The sequence below is a fragment of the Bactrocera neohumeralis genome, chromosome 4 (assembly GCF_024586455.1).
Source record: "Bactrocera neohumeralis isolate Rockhampton chromosome 4, APGP_CSIRO_Bneo_wtdbg2-racon-allhic-juicebox.fasta_v2, whole genome shotgun sequence".
Lineage (NCBI taxonomy): Eukaryota > Metazoa > Arthropoda > Insecta > Diptera > Tephritidae > Bactrocera > Bactrocera neohumeralis.
This window is the reverse complement of record NC_065921.1, coordinates 75,738,082-75,757,441: the sequence shown is the minus strand read 5'-3', so window position 1 is coordinate 75,757,441 and position 19,360 is coordinate 75,738,082. Positions and strand designations below refer to the sequence as shown.

The following is a 19,360-nucleotide window of genomic DNA, read 5'->3' as shown; positions in this document are numbered from 1 at the left end:
ATGAAGAAGTGCAATCGTCTCTTTTCATTGAACTCGCATAAATTTTGATTGTATTCCGGTTGAGTAATCGCTTTTGTTCAGCATTGGAATTTGCTGAAAAGTCATCAATGCCAGACGATTGATTGGCGCAATGCAAAAGATAGACAAATTGAAAAAGATATAAAAAATCTTAATGGTATTAAATTTATTATAAACGCTTACATTCATATCTATGTGCAGGGGTAGAGGAAATGGTAGATGAAAGAGACAAGTGAAATAAAATCGAAAGTACTGCAAAGAGCATGTGTTGAGTGAGCTAATGGACGACAATGGCGGTAGATTTTGAAATTAGTGTAAAGAAATAACGGCGAAAAAAATATACAATATAAATATATTGAGAAAGTATTAAATTCCTATCATATTATGCGCTTAAAATCTTCAAAATTGTTAGTGTGGCCGTAAAAATTTTGGGAAAACAAATAAGTCACGTAAATATTGATATATTGAATCGCGGAATTTTCGCCTTAAGCAGTACATAAGCTGAGAGTTAAAGTCACGCTATAGCTGATATTTTTCTCGTTGTTATTATTGTCATGACAGCATTAACTATACTACATGGTTTTGGAGTTTGCGTCTTAGTTGCGAGTTTGAATGTGGGAATGATTTTCCGATTTTGTCGTTGACTGCAGGAAATCACACTATAAGCTCACAAGTTTTTTGAGACCTTTTGAGTTTCAATCAACTTGTGTGAAACAGTGGACTTGTTCACTACTTAATAATAGACTCATGCAAACTTCTTTCAATTTGCCTTTTACCAACAACGACGATAGGTGCGGTGATGGAAGCTAGACGACCCATAATGTCAGATATCAATCTATTTCAATAATTTCTCAGACACATCCATGTTTTGTGGAGACTTTAGTTTTAAAATCTTTAGTAAAAGCCAAAATCAGTTTTTCTAAGTTCAAGTCGAAGCCAATAGGTGTCACTTTCTTCAAAAATTAAAGCCTGATTAAACCGTTGAATGATAATCGTTTCCAAAAACTCTCAGAACTACTCTAATGTAACTATTTCAACACCATATGTCGATGCCGCCTGAACTTTGGCATACACTTGTTTTTTTTTTGTATAAAAAGTTGATTTTACCTTGTAACAGGTCAGTGGAAAAGTTCTTCTCGGCCTAGTATATGTTAGGTTAGGTTAGACGGCTGATCAATGATCGCATGTGGACTATCTGAAGTTGTGAGCTCCCAAGTTTTTGAATCTTGACCTTACAAACGCGGTACAATCAAGAAGCAAGTGTTGAGAAGCTACCACCTCGTCTTCTATAGCTATAGTATCGGTGGATCGCACTTGGATCACTATACGCAGTCTGTTGTGTTGCCATAAAAACAGGAGTCCCCTATTCGATCTTACATATAAGTCTGCAAACCGTCTTGTTTGCCAAAAAATTTGCTCAGACATTTAATTTTTATTCCTACCAGCTCGGTATATCTCAAAGTGTGAGCTCCCAAGTGTTTGAGTTTTGACCTTGCAAACGCGGTACAATCAAGAAGCAAGTGTTGAGAAGTTTTAACCTCGTATTCTACAGCTGACTCCGGTGAGATTTTCAACCTTATATCATGGACGCCTACAGGACAATGGCCTCTTAGAACTGCCACAACGAGGAAGAGACTAATCTAACTAATGGTAAAGAGCTCACTGAATCTCTTACGATCGATCTTGGGCCAAAAAGATCTTGCGACAGCGCGTTAACCTAGGTGCCGCAGCGCTAACCAAGCTCCCGCAGAACCCCATCTAACTAGTAGTAGAACTCATGAAGAGATGGGAGCACCGACCCGTTGCTATTATACTGATAGCGAGGCTAGGGTTTCTTTGCCAACTCATCAGCTTTACAGTTACCAGTGATTCCGCTGTTGTTTGGTACCCAAACTAATCTTTTTACAAAGTGTGTCAATGCCGTTGATAACGAAGTTAGGCATTACTTAACCAGACTTTAACACACGGTTAGTGATCTCAATGATATAATCGCCGCCCTGCTTTCAGAATAAATAGTCACTACTACGGAACAGTAAATCTACGACTACCTTAATGACTGCAACCTCGCCCTGGAAGACACTGCAATGGTCAGGAAGTCTGAAATTGGAGTTGATAGAGAGCTCCTGACAGTAAACTCTTCCACAAACCTTCCCCCCACAAGCTTTGACGCATACGTGAGGAAGCTCTCTACTCCTCTCTTCTAACGTCTTGTTCCACCGACAACTCCCTCGCCGGTATTTGGGTAAAGAAGGAGCCGACAGAATTCGGTTTGGCGACTCCATGATCTAAGTAATCCGGTATGAAGTCAAAGTAAGTGAGGATTTCTGAGTGTTCAGACCCGTATTCTTTTAGGAACCCAATCACTCTGAGTCTGATGGCAACTCAAGCAGCCATACACCCTCCGGCAATGTCCACGGGCAATATGTCCAGGTTGGCGTTAAGTGCCTTGCTTGGAGTGGACCTTAATACAGCACATACGCTGATAAACGCCGCCCGTTGAACGCTCTCGAGTTTCTTTGCAATGGTGGTATTTTCTAGAGCCCTCTACCACATAAAGAACATAATGGGCTTGACTATGATGTCGTAGAGCCAGCGGACCACTTTCGGTGAGAGACCTCACCTTTTGCGAATGGCTCCTCTACAACAGTACAAGGCAATCGATGTCTTTTTTTTTTTGCTCTCTTTTCGATATTCGGCTTCCATGAACGGCTTCCTATCCGGAATGAGCCGTAGATATTTCACTGTGTCCGTTGGTTGCAGACGGATGGCTCCCATTCGCGGCAGCGGTGCCGCCGCTTTAGCTTCGATGCCGGCGCAGTTAAAGTTTTCTTCTTGTTTGGTTGGGGTTCTCTTCCTTTGTAACTTTTTTTTTGATTTTTTTCTTATTTTGGTATTTTTTTTTGCTAATCAAGTGACAAAATAGTGCTCAACTCGGATAAAATTTTCCTGAATATACTTAACAATGCTAGTAACATATCTACATATATTCATTTGATTGGTTGGTATATTGGAAGATTTTGGCTATGGTTTAGAAGTTCTCTTATTCTGAATAAGAAGAAAGGGAAAAAGCTTTCAAGAAATTTATTCTCGCGATTGAGATAATAACATTCCATATCAAACTTATTTGAAATTCAATAAGATTATGCCTCATAATAAGCAATATTTATTTGCTTAAGATGGGTACAGAGGAAGCAACTTACACATACATATGTATGTATATTGCCGCAACCAGAAGTTGGTAGACTAGCTACCAAACTTGCGTTCTCCATGTAAATAGAAGCTTAGAAAACAGCCTCTCAACAACATAAAGAGCGCTAAGAGCACTTAGCATGTTTATTTTCTCCATAAAATAGATAACTGAATTTCGGCTGACTAAGCATTTCCAAATATTGACCAAAACTATCAACATCATTATATATACTTAACGTTTATTGCGCTAATCCAGCTACGGTTTATCGCCCATGAACCGGCCAACGCGCACAACAGTCAACACCAGCACTAACAACAACAACAACAACACAAACAAACAGTGAGACCTAAATTTGGACACATGCGCCCATTAAAAATTGGCTGCTAATTTTGCTGAAGTGCGGCCGAGGCGGCGGGGCGACCACTCTTGCAACAATGTGTGGTACTTGTGGCTATGTGTGTATGGTTGCAGCTATGTATGTTTGCTTTTATGGACATGGTCGGTCCATTAGATAAATCCACATAAAAAAGTTTGCTATTTTATGCGCAGAAATCAATGTTTGTGTTTGTTTCCAGGCGGCAAGGCTTTATTGTTGTTCGTCGCTCGCCAGCTGTATGAGCAAAATAGCGGAAGAAAAGTAATAAAAAAGACGCGAAAAATTACTTTAAAATTAACAAAGTGAATTAGCTGTAGACAAATGGAATTTCAATGAAATTGCGTTGGCACAGCGAACAAGAGAAGACGAAGCGGCGAGTGGCGCGTAGTTTGAGGAAAAATCAACGCATAGAGCGTAGCAGTAATGATTGGGTGTGGAAATTGCATGTATTGAAAAATAATTAACTTTTCTTCAAGTAAAAATATAAGAAAATGTGTTTATTTATGCAAAGAGTCCAGTAAAAACTGCAAGCAGGCTAATGAATAGTTCGAGAAAAGCTGGTAATAAATTTGAAAAATGCTACTGAAAGTTTTCAAGTCATATGTCATCTTTATAAAAACACGCCAACAGTAGCTACAGTGTGCAACAGCATGCAAAAACGCAATTAAAATAATTTTTTATTGAAAAAACAGAGTAAAAAGAGTTGATAAAAAGAGTAAACTTTGACAAATCATGCGGAATTCTCTTGTTTACATACCCGTTGAGTCAGAAATGGGCGTCATCGCTGGGAAGATATCTCTTGGGTAGATCGAGCGGCTTCAATTCTTGCACAGGCTTATTTGGTACGATTTCAATGTAAAATCTCTATGTTAAATTCGCCAAGTTGTTCCATACGTCAGTCCTAGCTCCTGCGAACGGCGCCGAATCGACTCTCCATGGTACACTCTCAGCTGCGGCTGCTATATTTTCTTCACTGCGTGCTGGTCCTAGTGTATTCGGTCGAATATTATCCAATAATGAATGTTGCGAAGGCTGGCAAAAACTCTCATGTCATTGCCATGGTCTTTATGTCTCTCTCGGACTTTAGGCAGTTTCTCCTTCTTTCTATTGAAAACTCTAGAGACACTCATGCACCTGTACATCAGAGGTCGAATTCCAAGGAACGGGCTACTTAGTGCTCAGCATGCTTACAGCAAAGGCAGGTTGGTCGATACTGCCTTGCACTCGCCAAGTTTCATGGCTGGATGGAGCCCATATACATAAAGACTTTGCTGTAGGGACCTTTCTTGTCATCAATGAGCCTACAACAACGTCCTGCTGGAGGCGATTATTGAAGCTGTTAATATGTTTATGAACGAAGCTAATCTCAATTATATAGTCTGTAGTCTCCTTTGCGACAGAACGATTCTGGCGTAGTGGGAAAGTGTACGCTCACATCGAATCGTAAATAGACGAACACCGCAAGGGTCTTTGTTTGGTGGATGGCTCTTGAAAGGACCATACTAGCTCAGCAGCTGGAGCATATTTAAAGAGGGCCTCATCACATTTGTGGTGCACTAAGGACTACCCCATTAAGGGCACTCAATGCCTGGTTGGTGCTTGACGGCGAAGGTTGCTATTAGACTTAGGAAAGCTGGGTAGATCAGGGGCCATGGGCAAGAACGCACTGAAATTCTCGACTGCTTCGATTACATTCCTTCAAACCTAGACCACTGAATCGCAGAACCTTCTCCTGGTTTTTTTTTCTCGGTTCACACAACTGTGAAGAATTTTTGGACAAGCCGTCACCGTTAGAGGAAAGGTGCAGTGATCTTCTTCACGGACTGATCGACGCTATTCATCAACTCTAGTTTCAGATTACTAGACCACTATAGCGTCTTTCAAGCGGAGGTGGCTGCCATCAAAGCAGCAGTAGATTTACTGCTCCGAAGTGCAGTCTCCTTCAGAGAGGTGTCTAGGATTCACTCCGACAGCTGAACAGCTATACTAGCCCTGAACCCGCTGACTGTGCGCTCAAAACTAGTCAAGCAGTGCATGACCTCATTAGCATGCGTGCCCGGCCATAACGGAATCGCTGGAAACTGCAAATGAGTCGAGTCGTTTCTACTATGTGTACTTGCGTTTTGGCATTGGACCTTTGGACCTCCAATGAGCTCTACAAGCGCTGGTCAACAACCTGAACTTTTGCGATTGCGGTATCCTTTTGGCCCGGAGTGAACCGTAAGAGGTCATCCGAACTACCGGCTCTTAGCAAAGCCATTCTCGCCATAATTACATGCAGTGTGACTCAGTGTTCTGTCGGATGCACTTTGCCAAACCTGTATGGAGGAAGACGAAGTAGAGTCAGCTTGTCACTACCTTCTCTAGTGCCCAGTTTTTGCTGGACAGATTGATATTTCTCGGTAGACACTTCTTTTGCGAAGTTTCTGGGGTAGATATTAACCGCCTTCATGAGTTTATTGTAAGCAGAAAACAATTCGCCGATCGATGAGGATCTGTTGACGCATCTTTTTGGGGCTTTTGGATAACACAGGACGAAATTTTGTCCAAGTGAGATTTAACAAGTGTGGATCAAGACCTAACCTAAAGGAAAAAGGAAGGATCTGATGATCCATCTTTTAGGAGTTTTTGGGTAATCCAGTAATGTACGGGCGATCCGAGGTCAGGAAGAAGAAGCAGAGGAGCGTGGTTGAATTTTTAAGGGTTAAGAATGGTTTATCTCGATTTCCGGCAAAAGTAGGAGTCCTATAGAAAAACGTTATACCACAATATTATATGTAATGAAGAGATCTATATGTTTTGTATATTGAGTTTCTCATATAACCTCAAAATTTATGTGAAAAATGCAAATAACCACGTTTTCGGGTTTTTATCTTGTACAATTTTTTGCCTTCAACATTTTTTTTTTGTTTTTACATTTTACAAAAAAATAATATTTCTTTTTTGCTTTCATTGCTTTAATAACAATGTGAGTTGCTTTCCAAGTTTCTTTGCATATTTTGGTAACTCATGAAATTTAATTATTGTCTTTTTTTTATAATTAAAAAGATTCTAAATGTATCGAAATTTATAAAAAAAAAAAATATTTTTATTTTTAATAATTTTTATTTAAAATTTTAGCCCAATTTCACCCACTGTGCGCCTCCAACATTTCCATGTGTTAATATGCGTGCAACTTGTCGGCTTTCAGTTATGTGCTTGTGCCTTTTCTATTTTTATTTTTTCCATATCTTCTTGCGCTGCCACTTCATGGCCGCTCAGCCGCACACCGTCCCATCTCCATCCACCAACACTATCGAGTGTATTTGTCGAGTTGATTAACTTCGTCATTGTCAGCGGGTACAGCATAAAGCAGAAATAAAACTAAAAAAATAAAATAAATAATATTTATTTATGCAAGCAAAGTCACACATGAGTCATGGGAAAAATACGCCATAGGTACATACTCGGCCGTCTATGTATAAACATAAATAAAGATATGAATGAGGCGGTGAGTAGTTGGCAATGCCGTAGGTATTTCACTCGGGCTTCCAGCTGCCAGCCGTGGCCCCTTAATGGGCGCGTGTATAATCAAGCGCTAAGCAGCATTTACCGGTGTTTAGCTGGGTTGGGCGACGTGTTCATCGGCGTATTTCGCTAGTAATGCCATCAGTTAATATTATTCATTTCTAATTGTGTACAACGCCTTTTACGATATTTATGATATTCTTAGTTGCATCTGCAACAACAACAACAACTTCACAGACTCTATTTGCGCTGACTGCCTACCTCCCTTCCTCTCTTCTACTAACCTCTAATTTTTTATTGTTGTTGCTTTTCATTTCCATTTATAAGTAATTGCTTTATTTGTTGTTGTTGTCAGTGGAAAATTTCTAACTATTTCTGTACACATTTTTCACATATTTTGTTGCTGTTTTTGCAAATGCGAATTAGTCAATGAATTAATGAAGAAACTTATACATAAGCATGTGTGTGGATATGTGCCTGTGTGTGTGTGTGTGAGTGAAGGCATAAATTACTTTGTGAGCCGACGTTGCTTGATTTAAGTGCAGTTATGGCAGTAATAAATTAATGAAGAAAATTAATTAGATACATATATGACTAACAAATGCTATTATCATTTGAAATCTGAACTTTGGGGCCGCGGAGAGAGTAACTCAACTTCGCTTTAAAAGAGATGGAGGAAAAGCTGTCATATATTTTAGTTTACAGTTTCTTTTCTTCTTCTTTTTGCAAATTTTGCAGATCAAAAATATTTGTATTTTGTATCGATTAATCGATATTTTCGATTCCGGTTGTACTTTTAAAAATTTAACTCGTATACATGGTTTCTATCGATTAATCGAAATTTTATATTATTTTTTATATACTAAATGACGAAGTATTTTTAAAATAGTGATTATAGGGTATTTATCGATTAATTGAAAATATCGACTTTTTTATAGTTTTTACTAGAAAAGCTCATATACATATTTTTTATCGGTTAATCGATATTTTCTATTATAGTTTGCACTTTTTCTAAAAAGCTTATATGTGTTTTTAAAATAGTTGTTATAGGTTGTTTATCGATTAATCGAAACTTTCGATTATTGTATTTATATCGTTTTATCGATTTTTTATTTGAACTTTTTTCTATAAAAGCTCATATATATGGTTCTATCGATTAATCGTTATTTTCGTTATTTTTTGTGTTTATCGATTAATCGAAATTTTCGATTATTTCTGTAGTTTTTTCTAATTTGCCACATAATAAAAAAGATTAAAGATACAACATCGAAATTATGTGTGCTACAAAAATGTGTATCAATCTAAGCCTCTACCGTTGTAGCTATGTATCGAGAGGCACAAAAAAATATTTTTTTTTAATTATGGAACCAAATCGATTAATTTGAAATTCTGACTACTTCAATGCAAACGGCTCTAAACATGCAAAGGACTAAATACTAATTTTTTTACCGTTATTTTGAGTACTTCAGCCGCTTTTTAGATAAACACCAATAAATAATCGATTAATCGAAATTTTACGATTTTTTCTGGATTCTAGTTTTAAAAGTGAAAACGATCAAGGTCTAACTATTTACAGTTAATTTTGGTTGTCCAATTTTTAAGCCACTTGATGCCTCAAGAATAATTGGAATCGATTAATATAAAATAATCGATATCGATATATTCGATTATTATTTTTTTGAAAGTTTTATATTTGAAAGCAAAATATTGTATACTATAGTCTACTTTTTTTATTGCTAATCCGCCCCTATTTTTGTATACTGTAGCCTCAGCCTTGGGATTATGAAGGGTCGAATGCGTTTATAAAATACGAAAACTTTTGGGGAATTCGAAGAAGTCGCCTTCAACTCTAAAGTCCTTTATTAACTAATAGGTCCATTGAAAAGTCTCCGGCCTAACACATAGATGGCACTAAGAGCATTAAATCCATATGATTTTTAGTTAGCCCTAACCTTCAAAAGTCGCGTGTAAAAACTTGACAGCTGTCGGATCATCAGTTTGTGTATCATATATCACAGGAGAATCAACCATCAAGAATTGGAAAACTAACCTTAGACGTGGTGAAATGAGCACCGAAGACGGTGAACGCAGTGGACGTCCAAAAGATGTTGTTACCGACGAAAACATCAAAAAAGTCCACCAAACAATTTTGGTTAACCGTAAAGGGAAGTTGTTCGAGATAGCAGGCTCTCTAAAGATAACTGAAGGTGTACATAAATCATTCACGAATGTTTGGGCATGAAAAAGCTCTGTCCAAAGTGGCTGGCACTCGATCTTACTTTTGACTAACCAAAAATAACGACGAGTTGATGATTCGGAGCAGCGTTTGGAGACATTCAAGCGTAATAAACTCGAGTTTTGGCGTCTATATGTGATAATGGATGAAACATGGCTCACACATTTCATTCCGAAGACCAATCGACAATCATCCGAGTGAACTGCGGGATTAACCTGCTCGAAACGTGGAAAAACGCAAGGTTATGGCGTCTGTATTTTGGGATGTGACTATTTCATAGCGTTATTGAATCGTTTGAAGAACGAATTCGCCGAAAAACGAACGCATTTCAAAGAAAAAAAAAGAAAGTGCTGTTTCACCCAGACAATCCACCATGTCACAAATCTGTGAAAACGATGGCAAAAATCCATGAATTTGGCTTCAAATTGCTTCCGTATCCATTGCATTCTCCAGGTCTGGCCCCCACTTACGATTTCTTGTTCTCAGATCTCAAAAGAATGTTCGTTGGGAAGAAATTTTCGTCAAATGAAAAGGTGTTCGGCGAATCTGAGGCTAAATTCTGATTTTCCTAACTAAAATAATGGTTCAAAATTTGTAGTTTGAGTTAATGGGTGAGGCTTAAATAGCCGAACTAGGATTTATTTACATTTCTGTAAACTTCTCTCTAAATTCTTTTCGGTTATCTAACAGAAGAAAATAAATGACAGTATAACCGAATAAATTCGAATAGTTCCAGCCAGACCGCATATCCTTTGCGAATATTAGGGTTTATATACCATCAAAAACTTATATAAGATAGCTACAAAAGAACTTGCCTGCATATCTCATAGCAAACTAAATGTAATTTGACCGACAATCTTGGCGGCAATTAACTATTCCACACACGTTTTCAATTCGAAACACACGCGAAATCTCTTTAATCAAATAGCCTCGCAGCTATTTGTGCATAAACATGTATAAAATTATATAACAAATATTTGCACCATCACATACGCTGCAGTAAACAGCTGAAGTACACGCTTGAATATTTATTACTGACATGACAAGCGAAAAATGGTGGACAGATAAGAGGAGAATTGGGTGAAGGTTTGCGATTTTTGGCAGCGGCATGACGTTTCGAGAAATATAGCACGTAATAATAGATAATAACTTATCTAAAAATAATTAACGCATGAGTAATGTTAAGTTAGGTTAGGATTTATGGATTTGTCCCGAACATTTTGATGGTTTGATCACACACGATATGCAGATAATTATTTGTACACACTAGATTATAGTGATTGAATCACGAGTTTGGAATTACCCTTAAAGCTGAACAGTATTATGCATAATATTAGGAACGCTGAAATCTCTTGACGTTATCAGCAAAGCTAACCTTGAAATCGTAACCAAGCAGCTGTCGGTTCATGTCGCGATTCGACGTCTTAAAAAGAAATGAATCGATCATACTTTCCAAAAACCACACACTGTTTACTGGAATCCTCAAGGAAGTCGTAGACACGCCAGACCATCCAACATATGGGTCCGGAAGGTCGAAGCAGAAATGTTGAAAGCTTTAAATAAATCAAATGATGAATCCGGAACTCGAGTAACCAATTAAAAAAGCCATAAATTCGGTTTGGAAAATTATTTTTATATAATTATTTTAAAGTACAAAATGTGTGAAAATAATCATAAATTCAGTACCAATACACTTTTGCTCGATATGACCACCTTTTGCCTTAACTATGGCCCTGAGACGGTCAAAAACGAATCGCAAGCTGCCCGTATGTGACTTGCCTGTATTTTGGCCCACTCACGGACAATGGCTTTCTTCAGCATCTCGAGACTGGTGTATTTTTTACTTCGGACTTTGCTCTCCAAAATGGCTCAGAGATAATAATCCATTGGATTCGCATCTGGTGAATTCGATAGCCATTGTGTTGTCATAATGAAGTTCGGAACGTTGTTTTTCAGCCATTCTTGGTTCACTCGCGCTTTGTGAGACGGTGCTGAGTCTTGTTGAAACGTCCATGGTTTGCGACCGAAATGTTTTTTTGCCCACGGCTTCAAAGCAGCCTCCAGAACACTTTCCCGATAATATGTCGCATTTACTTTGACGCCAGGCTCGATGAAAACAATTGGAGAGCGCCCATCTGCGGTGACAGCGGCCCAAACCATTATTTGTGGCGGGTGCTGCCTCCTGGTGGCCAACCGATGACTTGGATTCTCGTATGAACGGTCGATCAAGTAAACCCTATCGTTTTGAGAGTTTACGAATTGCTCAATTGGAAAAAGTTTTTCGTAAGAAAACACAATGTTCGGAATTTGACCGCTTTCGGCCAAGCGAAGCAACTGCTTCGCTCTCTCAAGTCTTCCTTTTTGCTGCTTCGGTGTGAGATCGTGGGCCTTTTGGAACTTGTAAGGCTTGACCTTGAGCTCATTTTTCAATATGCGTCGGATGCTGCGGTCGGATATTTTCAGTTCTTTAGTCATTTGATTGGCACTTGTTCATAACATATGTAGGTCCAAATTAGAAGATTCCCTGCTAACACCACCAAACACATAGCAAAACTTTCCTGACCTCAAATTGCGCCACAGCATGCGCTAGTTCACCGTAATTAGTTGTCGTAAGTGAGCCACTTTTCATTACCAGTAACCATCTGCTTTCGAAGTGAGTCCATTTTGCTGCAATTCAGTGGTGATTCGAAAAGTTTTCTTATTAATATTGAGTCACCTTACAGTTTTAAACGATTTCTGGCAATAAAGCATAAATCATGCAATGCCGTTTAATACGCAATTCCTTCTTAGCATTTAATTGAGTAATTATTCCATTTAACTGATAATTGTCAGTTGCGGTTTAGTGAATTTTCCACCTAACACAGCAACACTTTGCAATTAAATTTTGAATAACACGTTAACACTCAACTTTGACCTTGGCTGAACTTTTTTTTTTTACTTTCCACATATTCTTCGCCACTTTATTTATTAAATGCCATGTTCTTTGTGTTTGCTTTTGTTGTTGCGTTTTCTTGTATGTTTCATCTGACATTTCAGTTCATTTTCGCTCACGCCCATTAACTCCCCTTTGTGGGATTTTTTATATTTCATCTGCCACCTCTTTTGGCATATTCATTTCATTTACGATGTGCTGCCGCAACCGCGACAACAACAACAACACGCAGCTTAAAATTGTTATAAACAGTTGCGAGGAATATATGTAGCAATGCCTTTGTGTAATGTGATAAATAATAATGTTGGTAGGTGACGATGAGGTGGCTTGGCGGTGGGCTTCGGAAAGTTGAGGCGAGTCACTGGGTGCCACAGTGTGGTGACTTACCGCACCTATAGCACTGCTATAAATGCATATAGTGTTACAATAAAAACAAAAAACAGTTGTTCGTTCAAACACATTTTGCTACGCGGCCAACGCAAAAATATCGATTACATCTCTAGTATGTTGAGGTTATCGCACGTGTCGTTAAGAAATTCCATTTTCCAGTTATTCAGTCTTCAAATATGTGTTGTAGGTGATTTCTGTGTACGCTAGTTTTTCTTGTGATTTATTGTTTATTTTGTAGCTTGTTGCAGATTTTATTTGTCTTCCATAGTCGAAGCTCAAATTACTTGAGATAATAACACGCCATTGGAACTTCATCAAAGATAGTTGTAGCTAAAGCGGTCTGCCCACTGCTCGTTATGTAAATCAGACAAATCAAACGATTTTTTATTACCTTAAAATGTCTCCAGCAACTCTAGGTCTAGACTACCAAATCACTGTAACGTCTTTCAAACGGAGATGGCTGCCATCAAGACAGCAGTAGATGTACTGCTTCGAAGAGCAGCTTCCTTCAGTGAGGTCTGCATTCAATCCGACAGCCGAGTGGCTATTCTAACTTTAAGCTCACTGACTGTGCGCTCAAAACTAGTCAATGGGTGAATGACCTCATTAGCAATAGCTTCAAACTTCTTCCATATTAAACTCGTGTGGGACTCACAGTAGAACCGCTGGAAACTGCAAAACCAACGAGCTGACTAGGCAGCGCATTCTTTCCGAGTCGTTCGGAGTCGAGTCGGTTCTCCGATGTCTGCTTGTGTACTGGCGTTGGACCTTTGGACTTCAAGTGAGCTGGTTACGATCTGGCTTTTAGCGAAGTCAATCTAGCCACAATTATAGGTGTTTTACCTGTACACTGTACAATAGTTTACATGCGGTGCGGCAAAATATTCTGTCGTTGGCTCTTTGACATAGCTGTATAGAGGAAGGCGAGCTGGAATCATCTTGTTGTCCTTTATTGTTCAGGTTTTGCCAGACAGAGTTTGAAATATCTGGATAGACATACCTTTAATGAACCAAGCTAAGTTGCTGGGAGTGATATTGACCGCCTTACCAAAATGTATAGTAAGCTCAAAACACTGATCATCATACGGTGATGGTGATAATTTTTTTAGAAGTTTATGGGTAAGGACGAATATCTGTTCAAGTGAAATGCATCGATTTTGGATCAACTCTACAACCTAACCTAACCCTAGTGTTATGGATCTCAGTGGATTTAGGTTTTGGTAAGGTTCTAGGGCTGCTTTCCGAGACTTCGATTGTTAAAGGCAAGCTCTATGTCCACTGAAAACTACAGCAGTTGGATCTCAGTGGATCTTGGTTAAGGCTAGGATTTATAGCTGATCTTAGAGGTGAGGAACACACTTGGACTCTTAAAGACAATCTGTACATATATGAAGCGAGAAAACTGCTGCAGTTGGATCTCAAAAGATCTAGGTTTAGGTTAGGTTCTACAGCTGACCTCAGAGGTGAGGAACACACTTGGATTGTTAAAGGCAGTCCCTATATGAAGCCAGAAAACTGCTGCAGTTGGATATCTTTAGATCGAACACCTGAATGGCTGAAGATGTGTAATTCAACGAAAGAACCTTCGACAGCGGAAGTGCCTATAGTGTAGCGGAAGTTGTAAGCTCAAGATTGAATCAATTTGTACAACAAACTGCCTTCTGCTGTTGTTCTTGTAGAGGTTATCTAGCTCGTGCTTGGGTTATAAGAATCGAATTGGTTGTCATTCAACTGTAGACCTGAAAAACGTACTGTTATAATGGAGTCGGACCATAGGGAGGGGGTTTTTGATGAGGGGTTCGTTGGATATGCAAAAACATGGTTAGATTCATGGGGGGACATCAAACTGACTTCTGCTGTTGTTGTTGTAGAGGTTATCTAGTTCCCGCTTGGGTTTTAAGATCGATTATCATCGAAGTCATCCAACGTTAAACCTAGGAAACGTACTGTTTTAACGAGGTCGAACCATCGGGATAGGAGTGTTAGGTGGCTAGCTGGGTATGTAAAAAGGTGGTTAGATTCATGCGTGGACTCATTGCACGCTGGTCATACATATGTTTGGTATATCGGGGTCGATTCTGGATAAGTACAAGTTAAACCTGCTACCTTGCCGAGAACAAAGTTGCGCAAGTGGCACTCTAAATTTTCGGGCCAACTCGAGATCTTCGTCCGCAATGGGCGGTGTTTTGGCTCCACCGTTTTGCTATTCACTATTTTGTGGTCGGAATTCTGCGACGTCGTCGGCGTAATCAAGGAAGGACCTCTTGATGTTCCTAGGAGGCGGCTTCGCTTCTAGTAGATAACTGCAGGGTTGGTTCTGTGAAAGCAGCCTAGCCGAAACTGCTTTGAGAGGAGTGTATTATGTCCCTTAACCGGTAACATTTGGGCCTCTCTATTGTAAATGTTCTACAGGAGACATCAAACTATCTCCTCTTCCTCACTGGTGTCAAGTATACCAAATTAAAGCTGATTTCTTTCGAATAAAAATATATTAAAAGTATAGTAAAACAAACAACCTTGGATTTCTCTCTCTCGGGACTCTATTTCCGAATAGTTAAGGATGAAAACAGCAGGGAGTGGTTGTCAATGCTTTAAGTGATGGCACTTCTGAACGATATTAATATATGTACATACATATTTATTGGTACGATAACCTTTACGTTTAAATTATTTCTTTTCTTTGTTATTCAAATCAATAGCTTTTAGTTTCGCATGAAACTATTCGATAACATTACATAACATAACCTTACTTTTGATTTCCATTTTACTTTAAGCCATTTTCAACAACTTTTTACAATACTTTTACGTGCCCTGCTCACAAATGACCTTCATTTGAATTATTTAAAAATTCATTCAAGTCGTGCAAAAATTCGCGGCTTATAAAAAAATGCATACTCGCATTGCTGCACGTTCTGACAAAAGCATTTACAACTCTGACGAACTGCAGTTACTTGCAACGACCAATAATTACACGAACTTTCTTCAAACATAAATTAAATGTAGAGAATATAATTTATCTCGTTAGCGAATATTTCACTTTTTCTTTGTTTTTTGTTTTCTGCTTTTGTCGTTGCAACGGGGCGCCATTCCAATTGGAATTCACAGTTCATTGATATGACATGTCTATGCATGTTCGAAGTTCGTGCTAATAAGACAAATAAAGTGCGATGAAATTCGAATGCGAATGTTGACATTGTGCCATGCCTAATTGACACATACTTACATATGTATGTATCTATTTACAAACAAATATTTATATGTGAATTTACTAAAATTATACAGTATAGACGAAATATGTGCGCATATTATAAAAAAAAAATCGAAAATATTTCGCAATTCGCTTCCGCACAACAAATTATTAATGACTTTTGTCAACGAATTCTCGCGCTTTTTGTGTCAGCTTCACGTCACGCGGCGCTAGTTCACGCTTCAATGCTATTTGGGTCAACGCGACTACTACTGGGCGGAGGCTGCAGCACGTTACATATTTCAGAAAGTAAAAAAAGTAATGTGCGCGCTGTTGTAAAATTCTATAAACAATTCTCACACAGTACGGTCAAAAGTGTTCATGAGTATACATACATATGTATGTACGTATGTAATGTGTCACAGCTTATATTGATATTCAGGAGGACTCATAAATACCAAGTAAACTCACATTCGCATTAATTTTCCACATCTCCGCTAGTAAAAGGACTTGTGTATATAAAAGAATAATAAATACAATTGCACTGAATTCATTAATTAAATTAACATTTTACAATACAACTTTTAGCTGAGGACTTTAAAAAAAAATTCAAAAAAAAAATCAAAAAAAATTTAAAAAAATCAAAAAGTTAAAAAAACGTTGCAAGTGCCATAAAAAGTTTTGCAGTAAATTATTATGCTTTGTTATGCAAATTTATTGCCAAAGCAATTCATTATACAAAACATCAAACAATGAATTTAAAAAAATTGTTAATAGCAAAAATAAAAATACTTAATTGTTTTTGAACTGTTTTACATTTTTATTACCAACAAATTATCAACAACAAAGCCCGCAACTGCTATGAAATTTAATGAAAACTCAACTTGTAAAAAACCACAACTAAAGGGGTTATACATACATACATATCTACTTGTAAATTTCAAAAAATCTATTTTTTTGGAAAGCAAAATTATATTCCACCAAATATTAAAATTAATTAAAAATTTTTACTTTCCTATTTACAGATTTTAAACATGGAAGATGATTCAAATTGGTATCGTGCCGAATTAGACAGTAAAGAGGGTCTCATACCCAGTAACTATATAGAAATGAAAAATCATGAGTGAGTGTGTGATGAGCTCATATATAAAATTTTTTAAAATATTATTTATTTGTATTTTTTTTTAATAAATGCAGCTGGTACTATGGCCGCATCACACGTGCCGATGCTGAGAAATTGCTCTCAAACAAACATGAAGGTGCATTCTTAATTCGCATTAGTGAATCCAGTCCTGGTGATTTCTCATTATCAGTCAAGTAAGTGTACATTTTTTCCCCCGAAAAATGCATGAGATTTTTAATTTTCCGTTTTTTTTTATTCCGATACACTCGCAGATGCCCCGATGGTGTGCAACATTTCAAAGTTTTACGCGACGCACAGGGTAAATTCTTCCTTTGGGTTGTTAAATTCAACTCACTCAACGAGCTGGTGGAGTATCATCGAACCGCAAGCGTATCGAGATCGCAAGATGTCAAATTACGAGATATGATACATGAAGAGGTGAGTGAGTGCTAAACGAGATGGGGTTTTGCGTGCTTTTTTATGGCCGAAAATTATTTTTACCACGAAGATTGTAAGGAAAAGTACCACAGCTTTGGAGATATCGAACGGAAATTTCGCACACTTCCTTATCTCCGCAAGAAACTGCTTATTTGTCGGTACCGCTGACTTCAGATCACTATTAGTTGACGCTGCAATACAAACTGACCGATCCAAAAGAGGTTTTTGTATGGAAAACTGATTTATTTGACAAAATATCTTGACGAAATTTGGCTTAGATGATGGTCCGAGACAATGCTACGATCTTAGAGAATATGGTTCAGATCGGACCACTTATCAAGTAGTTGTCATACAAACTGTTCGATCAAAATCAATCTAAAGACCTTTATTTATGTTAATGCTCTAAGAAATGAACCTGTGCAGGGTATTATAGCTTCGATCAGTCGAAGTTAACGTGTTTACCGTTAAGTTAACCGTTCCCACGACAGTCGGATCTACGTAACAATAACGGACCTGGTTTTTTTATCCGGTCAAGGACTGTCAACTCGGCAGAATTCTGCAGCTACAACAACAACAACTCTCCTGTTAACTCTTACTTATGACATTTAATGCGCGCCTAAATTTAGGCAAAGTTTTTATTAATTGGTCTCGCCGTATATTATTCGTCTATATATTTCATGCGCTCCTAAATGTAGGCAATATTACTTCGTACGCATTTATTTTACTACCGATTTATATAATTTATTACCTTCTTGCTATATTTATTGTAATCTTTTACGATTTTCTATTTATATAATATATTCTCTTACGCCATTCTCTCTTTTCTCCTCCTCTCGCCACCGAACAGATGCTCGTGCAAGCATTGTATGATTTTGTGCCACAAGAATCTGGTGAATTGGACTTCAGACGCGGCGACGTCATCACCGTCACAGATCGATCTGATGAGAATTGGTGGAATGGTGAGATCGGCAATCGGAAAGGCATCTTCCCAGCAACCTATGTAACGCCATACCACTCATAATAGAATAGAAACTCGTAAAATAATGAATATATAAATGAAAATTACAAATAAATGAAAGAAAATTAAAAACAAAAACAAAAAAACACAATAACAACAACAACAAAACACTGCATACAAGAAACAAAAACAATAAACGAACATAAAAACAAAAACAATACTTGAAAAACGAACCACCAACAACAATAATAACAACAACAACAACAACAAAACACTCCACCAACAACAATAAAAACACTTTCCACCAGCAAATTTTCACAAATCACACTCACACACACATCTGCCGCTATAACAGCAACAATAGCAATCAGAATTGTAGTACTGTAATCATGCACAAGCGCGCAACAACAACAAGTGACACTTCAATAATTCTTCAAATTTAAAGTATTTAGTATACATAGTAATTGGCGCATACTGGCAATAGCTAACAATAGGTTATACATTTATTTCAATTTATTTCGTTTTTTTTTTGTTGGTGTGTAGAAATGCAACTCTCGCCAAATGCACACCACAGCCACGATTAGTTGTGTGACCCCTCATTCAGTGGTTCAATTTGTATACAAAGCCATACATACAGACATACTACATCTAACTGCGATACATCACAGCATCATTTATTACCGTTAGGCACACATATACATATGTATATATGCATGTATAAGTGTTTTTTGTATGCGATGAAAAAGCTTGAAAAGCGCACTTTACAGACCGTGTTTAGCCACAAAACGAAATAGTCTTGCATTGTCTGCCGCATGAATTTTCATTTGAGGCTGAAACTGCGGCTGCAGCGCTAGATATGAAGCAGGTGCGCTTGTTGCGTGATTTAATGCAGTAAAGTAGCACAAGCTGCGAGTTGACCTATTTATTCGTCAATGTAATGGTTTGATATAAATAAATAAATTCGGTAAAATTCGCAGTGGTTTTATAAGTTTTTTTTTACTTTGT

The 19,360-nt window shown here is 37.9% G+C and overlaps 1 protein-coding gene and 1 long non-coding RNA gene across 8 annotated transcripts in view; one reads left to right on the top strand and one right to left on the bottom strand.

Annotated features, from left to right (window-relative positions):
* The window catches only part of LOC126756772 (growth factor receptor-bound protein 2), a 42,015-nt gene extending 22,682 nt beyond the window's left edge, over window positions 1-19,333 (top strand). For all 7 annotated transcript variants that reach the window (XM_050470134.1, XM_050470138.1, XM_050470137.1 and 4 more), the window contains exons 3-6: window positions 16,862-16,959; window positions 17,034-17,153; window positions 17,232-17,397; window positions 18,245-19,333. In XM_050470134.1, the coding sequence (XP_050326091.1) occupies window positions 16,862-16,959; window positions 17,034-17,153; window positions 17,232-17,397; window positions 18,245-18,418 (558 nt within the window). In that variant the 3' untranslated portion in view covers window positions 18,419-19,333. The remainder of the gene's footprint in view (window positions 1-16,861; window positions 16,960-17,033; window positions 17,154-17,231; window positions 17,398-18,244) is intronic.
* Window positions 6,676-19,360, bottom strand: part of LOC126756773 (uncharacterized) — a 26,761-nt gene continuing 14,076 nt past the window's right edge. Inside the window, exon 3 of the long non-coding RNA XR_007666645.1 lies at window positions 6,676-6,947. This is a non-coding gene — a long non-coding RNA (uncharacterized LOC126756773). The remainder of the gene's footprint in view (window positions 6,948-19,360) is intronic.